General features: G+C 40.8%; 1 protein-coding gene across 1 annotated transcript; it reads right to left on the reverse strand.

Annotated features, from left to right (window-relative positions):
• Positions 1 to 670: 670 nt before the first annotated feature.
• On the reverse strand, positions 671 to 8413 carry LOC111776716 (small GTPase LIP1-like). Its single transcript, XM_023656039.1, has 7 exons — positions 7953 to 8413; positions 5423 to 5514; positions 5196 to 5337; positions 2123 to 2427; positions 1700 to 1753; positions 1462 to 1592; positions 671 to 1061 (listed from the first exon to the last, which is right to left on the reverse strand). Exons 1-7 carry the CDS (start codon positions 8041 to 8043, stop codon positions 866 to 868), a joined length of 1011 nt encoding a protein of 336 aa, XP_023511807.1. The 5' UTR covers positions 8044 to 8413; the 3' UTR covers positions 671 to 865.
• Between the last annotated feature and the right edge of the window lie 4478 nt (positions 8414 to 12891).

Below are 12891 nucleotides of genomic sequence, written 5' to 3' on the forward strand. Positions count from 1 at the left end.
AGTCGAGTCTTGGGTACTTACCTATTTCTACCATTGGTCTATATGGTCGAGTAGTGAGTACTTACCTATTTATACCCTTGGTCTAAATAGTCGAGTATTAAATATTTACCTGTCTACACCCTTGGTCTAAATGGTCGAGAATTGAGTTCTTACCTATTTCTACCCTTGGTCTAAATGGTTGAGTAGTAAGTACTTACCTATTTATACCCTTGGTCTAAATGGTTGAGCATTGAGTATTTTCCAGTTTATACACTTGGTCTAAATGGTCGAGTAGTGAGTACTTACCTATTTATACCCTTGATCTAAATGGTCGAGTATTGAGTATTTACCAGTTTATACCCTTGGTCTAAATGGTCGAGTATTGAGTATTTATCTGTTTATACCCTTGGTCGAAATGGTTTAGTATTGAGTATTTATCTGTTAATACCCTTGGTCGAAATGGTCAAGTATTGAGTAAGTATTGAGTATTTACCCGTTTATACCCCTGCAATTAAATTCAACCTGACAGTGTAAGGGTTAGGGTATGGGGGCATACTCTGGAAGAATTAGAACATGTAGGATCTAGAGTTGGAACCCAATTTGTAAGCAAGGAAAGAAATCTTAACGTCACATAATAAAAGCAGATCTTATTCTAATATTCTATGTGCAGATAATAAATGCAATTTTCTCATGAAAAGAATGGGCTGTAGTTGTTTAATAGCATATCATTAAACATGCTAGGAATCAAGCACCAATTACAGAGACGGATTCCTTGAGACATGAAAGAATTAATGAACTGATTTTATATCAACCAAACTGCACACAACTCATACCGATAGTATATCATGGACATTGCTATCGCCCAAGCTCGTTACTGATCGGTTGATCATACGTTAATGTCCGAGCGCTTTGATCTGGTGGAATTGTTGATCTCCTGGGAGGCTGAATGAGCAAATTTTGGAAGGCTGTAGTTCTCAGAGGCTGAAAATGGCTGCTGGGGATAAAGCGTCGGAGGTGGAGTAAGATTGCGTTGTGCCGGGAGCGGAGGACGCGTGTTGTACTTGTATGTTTCGCTGCTTACACTGCAATTAGTTCAGACCAGTACAATAAGCTAATGTAATATAAGTGAAGGAAGAAGAGATCTTATGGAATCACATATGAATTTGCATATACGTCTAAAGTCTACTTCGGAACTATATGTCGTAGTCAAGATATAAGCAGAAAAATAAACTAATGTACATCTAATCAATCAGATGTAATCATTATGGTGTCGACATAGCAAATTTATTGTAATGCGTACAGAGATAAAAGATAATTTGATAAACCAGACAAGAACCTTACTAACAAACAGTGTAGGAACTATCTTGATATTAGATAAACGTCCTGTCATTAACATGAAAGCCTAACATTTAAAAGAGGAAAAAACAGTTGCAATTTTTAGCCAAAGGGGGAAGAACAGAAGCATTTTTCTTCAGAAAGTACCTTGCACGACTGTAGGACTGATCCTCGTCACGGGTAGTGTCATCTAGGCGTTGTACAGATTTTGGAACTGGAGAAATGGACCAAGTGTTTGTTGCAGGCAAACTATCTGGGAAATATCTTCTCCTGATGAGCTGGAAAAAGAGAATCAACACATTGGATAGTATGGGGAGAGAAAGGGGCTGTCATTTACAGGTAAAAGAAGAGCAGCACACGAGATCATAGGAATAGAAAAACTGACCGTGCGAAAAAATTTGGTCACAGCTTCCTTGTCGTATCTCGCCTTTTTGGCAGCCTATGTACAGAATATCCCCATAAGAGTAACGAAAATTGAAATGGTAGAGTAACATTCACAGCTTTAGATGTCGTATTTTTCAATACAATCAAAAGGAATTGGGTGCTATTTTCTACAAGGGCATTCATTATCTAATCTCACGGAAGTTAGATTAGCTAATTTATGTTGTTATACCAGACGATTTCTTCTCTCAAATAATCCCACACTTTTCAACAGCACAAAGTACTGGTTTGCTCCAAAAAGTTGGGTGAAATAGGGAAGTATAAAAGAATTCAAAGCTATTACTAACAATCGACAAGCTAAATAAAATATTATTGATCGATTTAGATACGATGTTGAGAAATGTGATGGATAAACTACAGTTCTTACAGCAAGAAGTCCTCCACCACCAGGGAAACTTTCAGTTAATGGAATTTCCTCACTAAAGGAAAGCAGACCCTGCTTCTCAACCCACTGGCGAGCAGCATCAACTAGATTACCACTGCTTTCTCCTGTACCCTCTTTAGAAGCAATATCTGCTTTGTTACCAATAACAATATATGGTACGGGAAGGCCACCAGGGCCTCCAGATACTAAGGGAGCTGAAAATGTCCCAACGGTTGCAATCTCTACTGCCCACTTCTGTAGGCTTGATTTTGTTCTTTTCTGGGAAAGATCATGAACAAAAATAACGCCTGTATACACAATTTAAGCATGAACTGAAATAAAATACATATTAAACTTCGGAAAAATAAGAAATTTAAGGGAAAATGTCTAAATAGACAATGTGAAATTACCAAGAAAAAACAAAGGGAGAAAAGCCAAGCCCCAAACATTTTGCAAATGGCATCAAGAGAACTTAAATGGATGTATAAGAAGGGACATCAAATTTTCACCATGAACGAGGTACGAAGTGATAAAAATACCCAAATGACCTTTCCTTTAAATTTGTTGAAGACTCAAATGTTTATCTCAAGCCATAAATTCTAAAAGAAAGCTCTCAAAAATTGAACAAGACGTTCCTCTCTTTTAAAAGGGTGGCCGCCAAAAATTGAAGATTAGAGCCACCTGCTGACAAAGGCAAGTGAAGAAAGAAGTTCCAAAATTTTCCAGGAAAGCAGAAAGTTTTAAAAATTTATCCTTGGAATCCGAATCCATGTTACATGGAGAGCATTATACGGGGAGATAAAGCTAAAAGAAAGGCCCCTTTGAATAAGGTCAGGAGTGCTAACACTTTAATGGGCGTGTTCAACAAGAATCACCTTCTTCAGATACTTCAGTACTTGCTACCCAAATTGAGTTAGTGATAAAAGAGACCCTAAGGCCTAGGCCTAGGCACTAGGCACAACTCTAGCACCCATGCCTTCCAGTGAAGCCATAAGGTGGTTTAATTAAAACGCACAAAAAGTTTCCTAATCCTAAATGCAAAAACCCTTGCACTTAGGGTTTTTCTTTTCATATTCCCAGCACAACAACACGTTACATTACCACAAGTCTGCTATTTCTCTACCATTTCTCCATGATTCTTCTTCTCCTCCAAACCTTATATCATGTAGAGAAAGTTAGTACCTTGTTTATCTTCTAAGTTTTATATGCTACATCCTTTCCTTCGTTAAAAACCATTTCTTTCCATGGATGTTTATTATTATTATGTATACATCTGCATATTTATTTAAAAAAAAAAAAAAATTCTCTATTTATTGTGCCTCACAAAATATTGGGTATTTGATATGGCCTAACTAAAACCTTAGAAAGTTAAGAACCTTCAGAAATATGCCACAGACACGAGGATAAACCTCCCAATAGTACCGGTACATTGTCAATGGTTAGTGTTTATATGAAATTTAGGCAACATGCTGAAGAATAAGTCACATTCATACAAGTTAAAATTTCTTTAACTAACATTATTACGAAAATATGAAAAACTGACAAGTACGAGGTCTTACCATTAATCTGAGAATAGAAAAGAGAGCGACAGTCTTTGTAGCGCTCATGCCCTGACACATCCCAAAGTTCAACAAAGAAATCTCTCTCGGAATCACCATTTATGCTACTTGAAGAGCTACCAGCATTTCCATAAGTGATATGCTATCAAAATAATAAATAGTACACTTGATAAGTAGTGAACTTCCAAGAAGAACTGGTGTCACTAGAGACAGAAGGTGAGTCTTACCTTAACTCCAACTGCACAGCCAATCGTTTGAGAAGGACAAGAAATCGAAGAACCATTTACAATTAGATGAACAAGAGAAGTTTTCCCCACACCTAGAAAAATATTGAAATTTAATTTATGCAGACAAATATGGCTGGAACTTTAGGTGTGCACTGAACTAACTGAGAAAAATACTTTACAAAATTTATATTATTTTATTATTATTATTATCATTATTTTTAAAGAGAAACATAAATCAATTACGAGTAATAGATTTTTTTTTTTTTTTTTTTTTTTGACCTTTCCTTTAAATTTGTTGAAGACTCAAATGTTTATCTCAAGCCATAAATTCTAAAAGAAAGCTCTCAAAAATTGAACAAGACGTTCCTCTCTTTTAAAAGGGTGGCCGCCAAAAATTGAAGATTAGAGCCACCTGCTGACAAAGGCAAGTGAAGAAAGAAGTTCCAAAATTTTCCAGGAAAGCAGAAAGTTTTAAAAATTTATCCTTGGAATCCGAATCCATGTTACATGGAGAGCATTATACGGGGAGATAAAGCTAAAAGAAAGGCCCCTTTGAATAAGGTCAGGAGTGCTAACACTTTAATGGGCGTGTTCAACAAGAATCACCTTCTTCAGATACTTCAGTACTTGCTACCCAAATTGAGTTAGTGATAAAAGAGACCCTAAGGCCTAGGCCTAGGCACTAGGCACAACTCTAGCACCCATGCCTTCCAGTGAAGCCATAAGGTGGTTTAATTAAAACGCACAAAAAGTTTCCTAATCCTAAATGCAAAAACCCTTGCACTTAGGGTTTTTCTTTTCATATTCCCAGCACAACAACACGTTACATTACCACAAGTCTGCTATTTCTCTACCATTTCTCCATGATTCTTCTTCTCCTCCAAACCTTATATCATGTAGAGAAAGTTAGTACCTTGTTTATCTTCTAAGTTTTATATGCTACATCCTTTCCTTCGTTAAAAACCATTTCTTTCCATGGATGTTTATTATTATTATGTATACATCTGCATATTTATTTAAAAAAAAAAAAAAATTCTCTATTTATTGTGCCTCACAAAATATTGGGTATTTGATATGGCCTAACTAAAACCTTAGAAAGTTAAGAACCTTCAGAAATATGCCACAGACACGAGGATAAACCTCCCAATAGTACCGGTACATTGTCAATGGTTAGTGTTTATATGAAATTTAGGCAACATGCTGAAGAATAAGTCACATTCATACAAGTTAAAATTTCTTTAACTAACATTATTACGAAAATATGAAAAACTGACAAGTACGAGGTCTTACCATTAATCTGAGAATAGAAAAGAGAGCGACAGTCTTTGTAGCGCTCATGCCCTGACACATCCCAAAGTTCAACAAAGAAATCTCTCTCGGAATCACCATTTATGCTACTTGAAGAGCTACCAGCATTTCCATAAGTGATATGCTATCAAAATAATAAATAGTACACTTGATAAGTAGTGAACTTCCAAGAAGAACTGGTGTCACTAGAGACAGAAGGTGAGTCTTACCTTAACTCCAACTGCACAGCCAATCGTTTGAGAAGGACAAGAAATCGAAGAACCATTTACAATTAGATGAACAAGAGAAGTTTTCCCCACACCTAGAAAAATATTGAAATTTAATTTATGCAGACAAATATGGCTGGAACTTTAGGTGTGCACTGAACTAACTGAGAAAAATACTTTACAAAATTTATATTATTTTATTATTATTATTATCATTATTTTTAAAGAGAAACATAAATCAATTACGAGTAATAGATTTTTTTTTTTTTTTTTTTTAATAAGAAACATAAATAAAGTACAAGTAATGGACTGTTTTCAGAGAAGCCCCAATCTAAGCCCCAATAATGAAATCCAACTTTATCTATCTTTTTAAAGTCATCAACCAATTACGGGCAACAAACTTTTTTAAAAATACAGGCATACATAAATTAGTATTTATGGTATCCAAGTTACAAGCACAGCCAGTCATGTTGACCCTTTAGTTCAGAGAAGCCCTAATCCAAGCACCAATTATCATCTATCAAATTATAGTATTTCCAAGAAAGATGAAGGTATTTCATCAATCTACTAGTCAGAATGCTCCCCAACAAACGACATTGTTGAACAAAAGAAAGACATTTACTAAATGTGTTGCTCGTGCTATTATGTTTTCTATGCATATTCCTACCTATTTGTGGGGAAACACCTTCCTCTCAGCAGATTATCTCATAAATCGAATGTCAGGTAGGATTTTGGATTTCAAAACTCCTCTTTAAAAATTTCTTCCCCGCAGCCCGCTTGTATTTTGATTTGCCGATAAAAGTTTTTGGGTGCACTACTTATGTTATTTTCCTAGTCTTTCTTAGTCTAAACTCAACTGCGAGCAGTTAAATGTGTTTCTCTAGGGTTTGCCTCCACCAAAAAGGAGTAGTAGGTGTTTTGATCCCCTCACCCAAAAAAATAGTCTGAAAGTCCAGAAGTTCTGTTTTTAGAAAAAGCATCCCTTATTCAGCTCAAATTCTCTCCAGGGAGAGATCTCCAACTTAGAAGATAATATTTTAGAAACTTCTCCACTCCCTAATATCATCTGTCTTGAGATTGCTAGTCCGTCTGAGGAATAGAGATCAGACAATGGACTTGTCACATAGCCAATCTAATGCTTCGACGAACGATACGAATGATACTAAGGGAAGATTAGCTATCTCACTAGAGACAATAAGGCACCTAACAAGGATGATCCTTTGTTTGCTAGTTGGGATGCTGAAAAACTCAATGGTTGACTTAGTTGGTGAACTCTATGGTTGAGGAGAGAAGTTGTAACTAGATATGTTATTTCACTGCAAAGGAACTATGGGATAGTGTTACCCGAACGTGTTCCAACTTGAGAAATCAATCATAGATTTTTGAGTTGAATCTCAAATTGGATGACATTCAACAAGGAAGAGATACAGTTGCATAATACTTTTACTTTTTGAAAAATATTTGGCAAGATCTAGATTTATTTGATACTTATGAATGAGAGTCAACTACGGATAAAACTCACTACCAGAAAGTTGTGGAGGATGGTCGTAGTTACAAGTTCCTTGTCAGCCTCAATGTTGAGTTCAATGAGGTTAGACGTAGAATCATCGTTTAAAATCCTCTTCCATTTATTTATGTAAGTTTTTCTAAGGTTCGCAGAAAAGAGAGTCCTTGTGTAATGTTACACACGATAAGAAAACCATACGTTCAGTTGAGATGTCTGCTTAGGTAGCTGAGGCTACTGCAAATAAGGCTTCTACAAATACTTAGTCAAACAAAACTTCTACAAATTGACTCATACTAAAAGCCACTTCTATATCTAGTAATCCTAGCGCTTCCTTGAAACAAACAAGTAATTATCCTCCAGCCTTCTCTTGCATTAATTCATCCCCCTAGATTATAGACTCTAGAGCTACAGACCATATGACCAATTCCTCTCGCCTCTTTGATTCATATTCTCCTTTGCATTGCACTGACAAAAATTTGGATTGCCAATGGCAGTTTCACTTCTATTGTAGGAAAAGGAAGTATTCGATTGACTAACAAAATTTATTTACAATATGTTCTTCATGTTCCGAAATTAGCCTATAATTCCTTATTTGTCAATAAAATTTCCAAGAATGTTAAGTGTCGTGTTCTTTTCTTTGTAACTTATTGTAAATCTTTTAAGATCATGACTTGAGGAGATGATTGAGCATGCTATCAGTCAAGTTACCATTTAAATATGGACAACTCCAAAGAAGCCCAATTAACCATCCAAGTAACTCTATGAAGAGGATCAAAATCACAACCTCCACCATTACGCACATTAAACTCTGAACTCCGCTATGGAAATAACTCCCTGCCCACCTAGATAGCTAGACAGAGAATATGTCAAACAAAAACAGAGGATACTCCCAGTTAACATAACATTTCAGTGGTGCTACCAGAAACAAAAAACCGAGTAGAAAAGTAAGAAGCATTCAATCACAAAACGAAGAAGAAAAGAAACTAGAATGATTAAAAAAGAAAAAAAAAAAAACATATATATCACCTGAGTCGCCAACCACAAACACTCGCACCTGCCCACAGAGAGGACTGCCATTCAGTTCTTTGTGCTCCCAATCACGGTCCTTCCAGAACATGTTTTCTTCCAGACCTTATAAACCGTATACACCTCCGAAGACGAATTTAATATTCAAGTACCGTCAAACTGACTTAATCTCCAAGAAGAACAATTCCTCAGCAGAAACACCTCCAAGTTTAATCTGAAATCCATATTACATGAGAACTAAATACAGATCAAAGCTGAAACCGGAGAACCTATGTCCAATCATCTCTCAACAGAATCGTAGTTTCTTCAAGAGGCGAGAGTTTGAAAGTTCGAGAGAGATGAAAATGAAGCGAGGAATAGCGATCTGGGGGAATGGGCATGCAAGTGAGATTGGTGTGTGAGAGAGAGCCGAAAGAGAAGAACAGTGATAATCACCGCGCGCGCAAGAGAGACGAAATGAAACCGACGAAGGGCATTGGTGAATGTCAGTTTACAAAACGACGCTTTATTTTTCCTTTCTTTTGGGAAAAAAAAAAAAAAAAAAAAAANTTTTTTTTTTTTTTTTTTTTTTTTTTTTGAAAAATTAATAATCTTGTAATTAATTTATATATATATATATATATATAATAGTACTCGGTCCATGTGCCACGTCATTTTCAGGTAAAAGTAAGACGCACTTATATGGAGGGCAGTGACATCGCGAGCAGAGACTGTGACACGTGCATGGATAGACTCATATTTAAATTCGTAATCAGTATTTGTTTTTATTTTTTCTCTAAATTTCAGTATTTTGTATTTAAACACGTAAGACCATAACTGTGTTTTCGAGAGAAAAGTTAGTTGTAATTAATCCATTCTAGATCTGCTCTTGTACGATTCACACGAACCCACATGTCCTTGCACGAGCTCGTATACATATAGCAACTTGCTTTTCAAGGAACTCGAACTACATACCATTACTCGCTGACATGAAAATAAGTAGAAATGTATAAAATTTAAAACATTTAAGCATGTACTGTGTATATTTAAAATTTAATTAAAATAGTAATAAAAAAAATTATTTATAAAAGATAAATAGAGACCACCAAAATACAATATTATAGAATATTTAAAATATATGAAATACATAAATTAAAAGACAGGTATGAAATAAAATATAGACTCGAATATGACATGATTCTCTGTAGTTAATAGTCCATGTGCGCATTTGCCTCAGTCTAAATATCCTTGATAATCACACCCTTATAAATGGTGGTTTGTTCTCCTCCCCGACCAATGTGGGACATCACAATCCATCCCCTTCGGGGACACTCTTTCCTTCCTCCAATCGATGTGGGACCGCCCCCAAATCCACCCTCCTTCGGGGCCCAGCGTCCTTATTGGCACCCCGCCTCGTGTCTACCGCCCTTCGGGGAACAACGAGAAGGCTGGCACATCGTCCGGTGTCTGGCTCTGATATCATTTGTAACGGCCCAGATCCTGTTGACTCTGGCAATTCGGAAGACAGTGTCGACGAAAAATTGGTCAAAGGTTTCTTCGAAGGAAAAATTAGCGGAAGTAAAAGGAGAGAGAGTGAGAGATTCGCTGAGAGTGCTGAAGACTCAATATCTTATTTTCATTTAGTTGAACGGTTTAAATAACAAATCTAATTACAAAACTAGAAAAACCAATTATACAGAAATAGGAAATTGGACGAAGACTTCGCCCAAATTGGCACCTAGAATTACGCTTTTCCGCGTGAATTCATATGTTTTTAGAAAACCTAACTAAATAAGGCATGGCTTTTATTTAACAATCTCCTCCTAAAAGCTGTACCTTATTATTTGAATTCCGATCTTTGAGCGTAGTTCTTCAAATTTCACCCGCGCCAAGGACTTGGTGAAAATGTCTCCAAGTTGTTCCTCTGTTCGGATGAAATCAATCTTGATGAGCCCTCGATCTGCACATTCNATCATAGAGTCTGTACGCCTTGCTCCCGGGTTCGTAGCCGATGAAGACGACCTTCAGCCCCCTGGGATCGAGCTTGGCGAGGTGGGGACGTGTTACCTTCATGTATGCAACGCAGCCGAACACGCGGAAATGATGTACTGTTGGTTTTTTATTGTACTAGGCCTCATATGGCGTCTTCCCGTCGAGGCTTCGGGTTGGTGACCGATTGAGGAGATAGACAGCCGTCATTACTGCCTCTCCCCAGAATCTCCCAGGCATCCCGGCCGTCACCAACAATGACCTCGCTGTCCCGACAATGGTCTGATTTTGGCGCTTTACCACTCCGTTCTGTTGGGGGGAGTAGGGCGCCGTTAGGTGCCGTTGTATGCCGATCTCGTCGCAGTACTTACTGAAACTTGCCGATGTGAATTCTCCGCCTCGGTCTGTGCGCAGCACTCGCATCTTCTTCTCACATTGGGCCTCCGCTCGCGCTTTAATGCGCTTAACCGCCTCTCCCGCCTCACTTTTCGCTTGCAGTAGGGTCAGCCACATGAAGCGGCTTTTGTCATCAACTAACAGGAGGAAGAGACTCTTACCGCTTGGGGTCACCGGCTTGATGGGCCCGCAGATATCGCCATGTACAAGCTCCAACGGCTCATCGGCTCGGTAGGATGTTCGAGACGGAAAGGGTGTGTGCCTTTGTTTGCCGATGAGGCACCCGTCGCACCAACTCCTTCTTCTGTAGCTTTTCTAGGGCAGGAAAGTTTAAGTGCCCGTACCTTGCGTGCCACCTCCAAGATACCTCTTCGGTCTTGGCCGAGAGGCTGACGGGTTGGTCTATCTCTAACTCCAGGATGTAAAGACGGTTTGTCGTGCGCCTTGCCTGCGTGAGCAGCCGTCGTTGATTATCGCAGATTTTGAGTAGTCCGCGCTCGATGGAAATGAAGCTACCTGTCTCATCGAGTTGACCCAGGCTCACAAGGTTAGCCTTGAGCCTCGGGATGAAGTAGACGTCAGTCAGCTTGCGATGCTCGCCTCCCTTACTGACGAACACGATGGTGCCGCGCCCTTCGATCCCCGAGTCGAGCTCAGAGAACGCAGATCTAGCCCCGGTCATATGGTTTGTTGCCCCTGTGTCAAGGATCCATCGCCGGTGCTCGTGTTGCTCGTCCCTCTCACCGATCTGAGCGAACACTCGCTCCTCCTCCAGTTGAATTGGCTCCCCAGCTGGTGCCACCTTTGCTACGCCCAGCTGGAGCTCTTTCTCGGGTTCAACATCTCCTCCAGTTGAAAGGGCTCCCCAGCTGGTGCCACCTTTGCTACGCCCAGCTGGAGAAAGGGCTCCCCAGCTGGTGCCACCTTTGCTACGCCCAGCTGGAGAAAGGGCTCCCCAGCTGGTGCCACCTTTGCTACGCCCAGCTGGAGAAAGGGCTCCCCAGCTGGTGCCACCTTTGCTACGCCCAGCTGGAGAAAGGGCTCCCCAGCTGGTGCCACCTTTGCTACGCCCAGCTGGAGAAAGGGCTCCCCAGCTGGTGCCACCTTTGCTACGCCCAGCTGGAGAAAGGGCTCCCCAGCTGGTGCCACCTTTGCTACGCCCAGCTGGAGAAAGGGCTCCCCAGCTGGTGCCACCTTTGCTACGCCCAGCTGGAGCTCTTTCTCGGGTTCAACATCGTCGTCGGATTTGGAATCGAAATTGGGGACGCATGCTCGGATTGAGCCACATGGGCCCCTTTTCGACCTTCTCCTTATTCCAGCAATTTCTCCTCCGTGAGGAGTAGACGCCGGGCTGAAGTGGTATNTTTTTGCCGTGGCCGTACGTGTACATGCCATGCTCAGAGGCACGACGTTTGAATTTCAATGACAGTAGGGTACTGTCGAGCTTCGCGTTCCAGGCTCATGGGGCTTGTCGAAGCCCGTAGAGTGCTTTGTGCAGGCGCAGTACCTTATTAGGGTTGTCGTTGTCCAGGAAACCAGGTGGTTGTCGAACATAGACGGTCTCCTTCAACTCTCCATTAAAGAAAGTAGACTTTACGTCCATATGGTGAATCTCCCAAGAGTAATGTGCCGCAATTGCCAGCAAGAAACGAACGGATTCTAACCTTGCTACTTGCGCAAATACCTCTTCGAAGTCCACTCCTTGCTTCTGGACGTAGCCCTTCGCCACCAGACGAGCCTTGTGCTTCACAACTTCTTCTTTTTCGTTGCGCTTCAGTTTGAAGACCCATTTGAGTCCTATGGCTCGGTGTCCCGGCGGCATATCCTCAAGACTCCACGTCTGGTTCTCGGTGATGGATGTCATCTCCTTCTGCATTGCCTTCCGCCAGCACGGGTTCTTTTCTGCTTCGGCGAAGGTGTTCGGTTCATCTACACTGATGGCATGTAGTTCGGCCACTTCTTCAAGCTCGCGCGCTGCCAGTCCAGGTGGTTCACCTCCTCCCACTAGGTCATCCATCCTCCGGTACCTAGCCTCCAGATCAGTATCGTGATCGACATCCAGCGTCGAATCTGCAGTCCGTGGTGTTGCGAATTCCACTGGTTCAGGTGGTGCACCTGCTGGCGGCGGTGACGTCTCCTGATGTTGGGCTCCTCCTTCTTCAGGCTCGGTGACGAAGTACTCCACTGTGAATTGATTTGGATTACGGTCTGCCTCGATCACGTCATTCCACTGCCAGAAGGTGCTTTCGTCGAAGACGACGTCGCGAGACACGTGAGCTCGCCCCCCTACAGGATCATAGAGTCTGTACGCCTTGCTCCCGGGTTCGTAGCCGATGAAGACGACCTTCAGCCCCCTGGGATCGAGCTTGGCGAGGTGGGGACGTGTTACCTTCATGTATGCAACGCAGCCGAACACGCGGAAATGATGTACTGTTGGTTTTTTATTGTACTAGGCCTCATATGGCGTCTTCCCGTCGAGGCTTCGGGTTGGTGACCGATTGAGGAGATAGACAGCCGTCATTACTGCCTCTCCCCAGAATCTCCCAGGCATCCCGGCCGTCACCAACAATGACCT

The sequence above is a fragment of the Cucurbita pepo genome, chromosome LG16 (assembly GCF_002806865.2).
Source record: "Cucurbita pepo subsp. pepo cultivar mu-cu-16 chromosome LG16, ASM280686v2, whole genome shotgun sequence".
Lineage (NCBI taxonomy): Eukaryota > Viridiplantae > Streptophyta > Magnoliopsida > Cucurbitales > Cucurbitaceae > Cucurbita > Cucurbita pepo.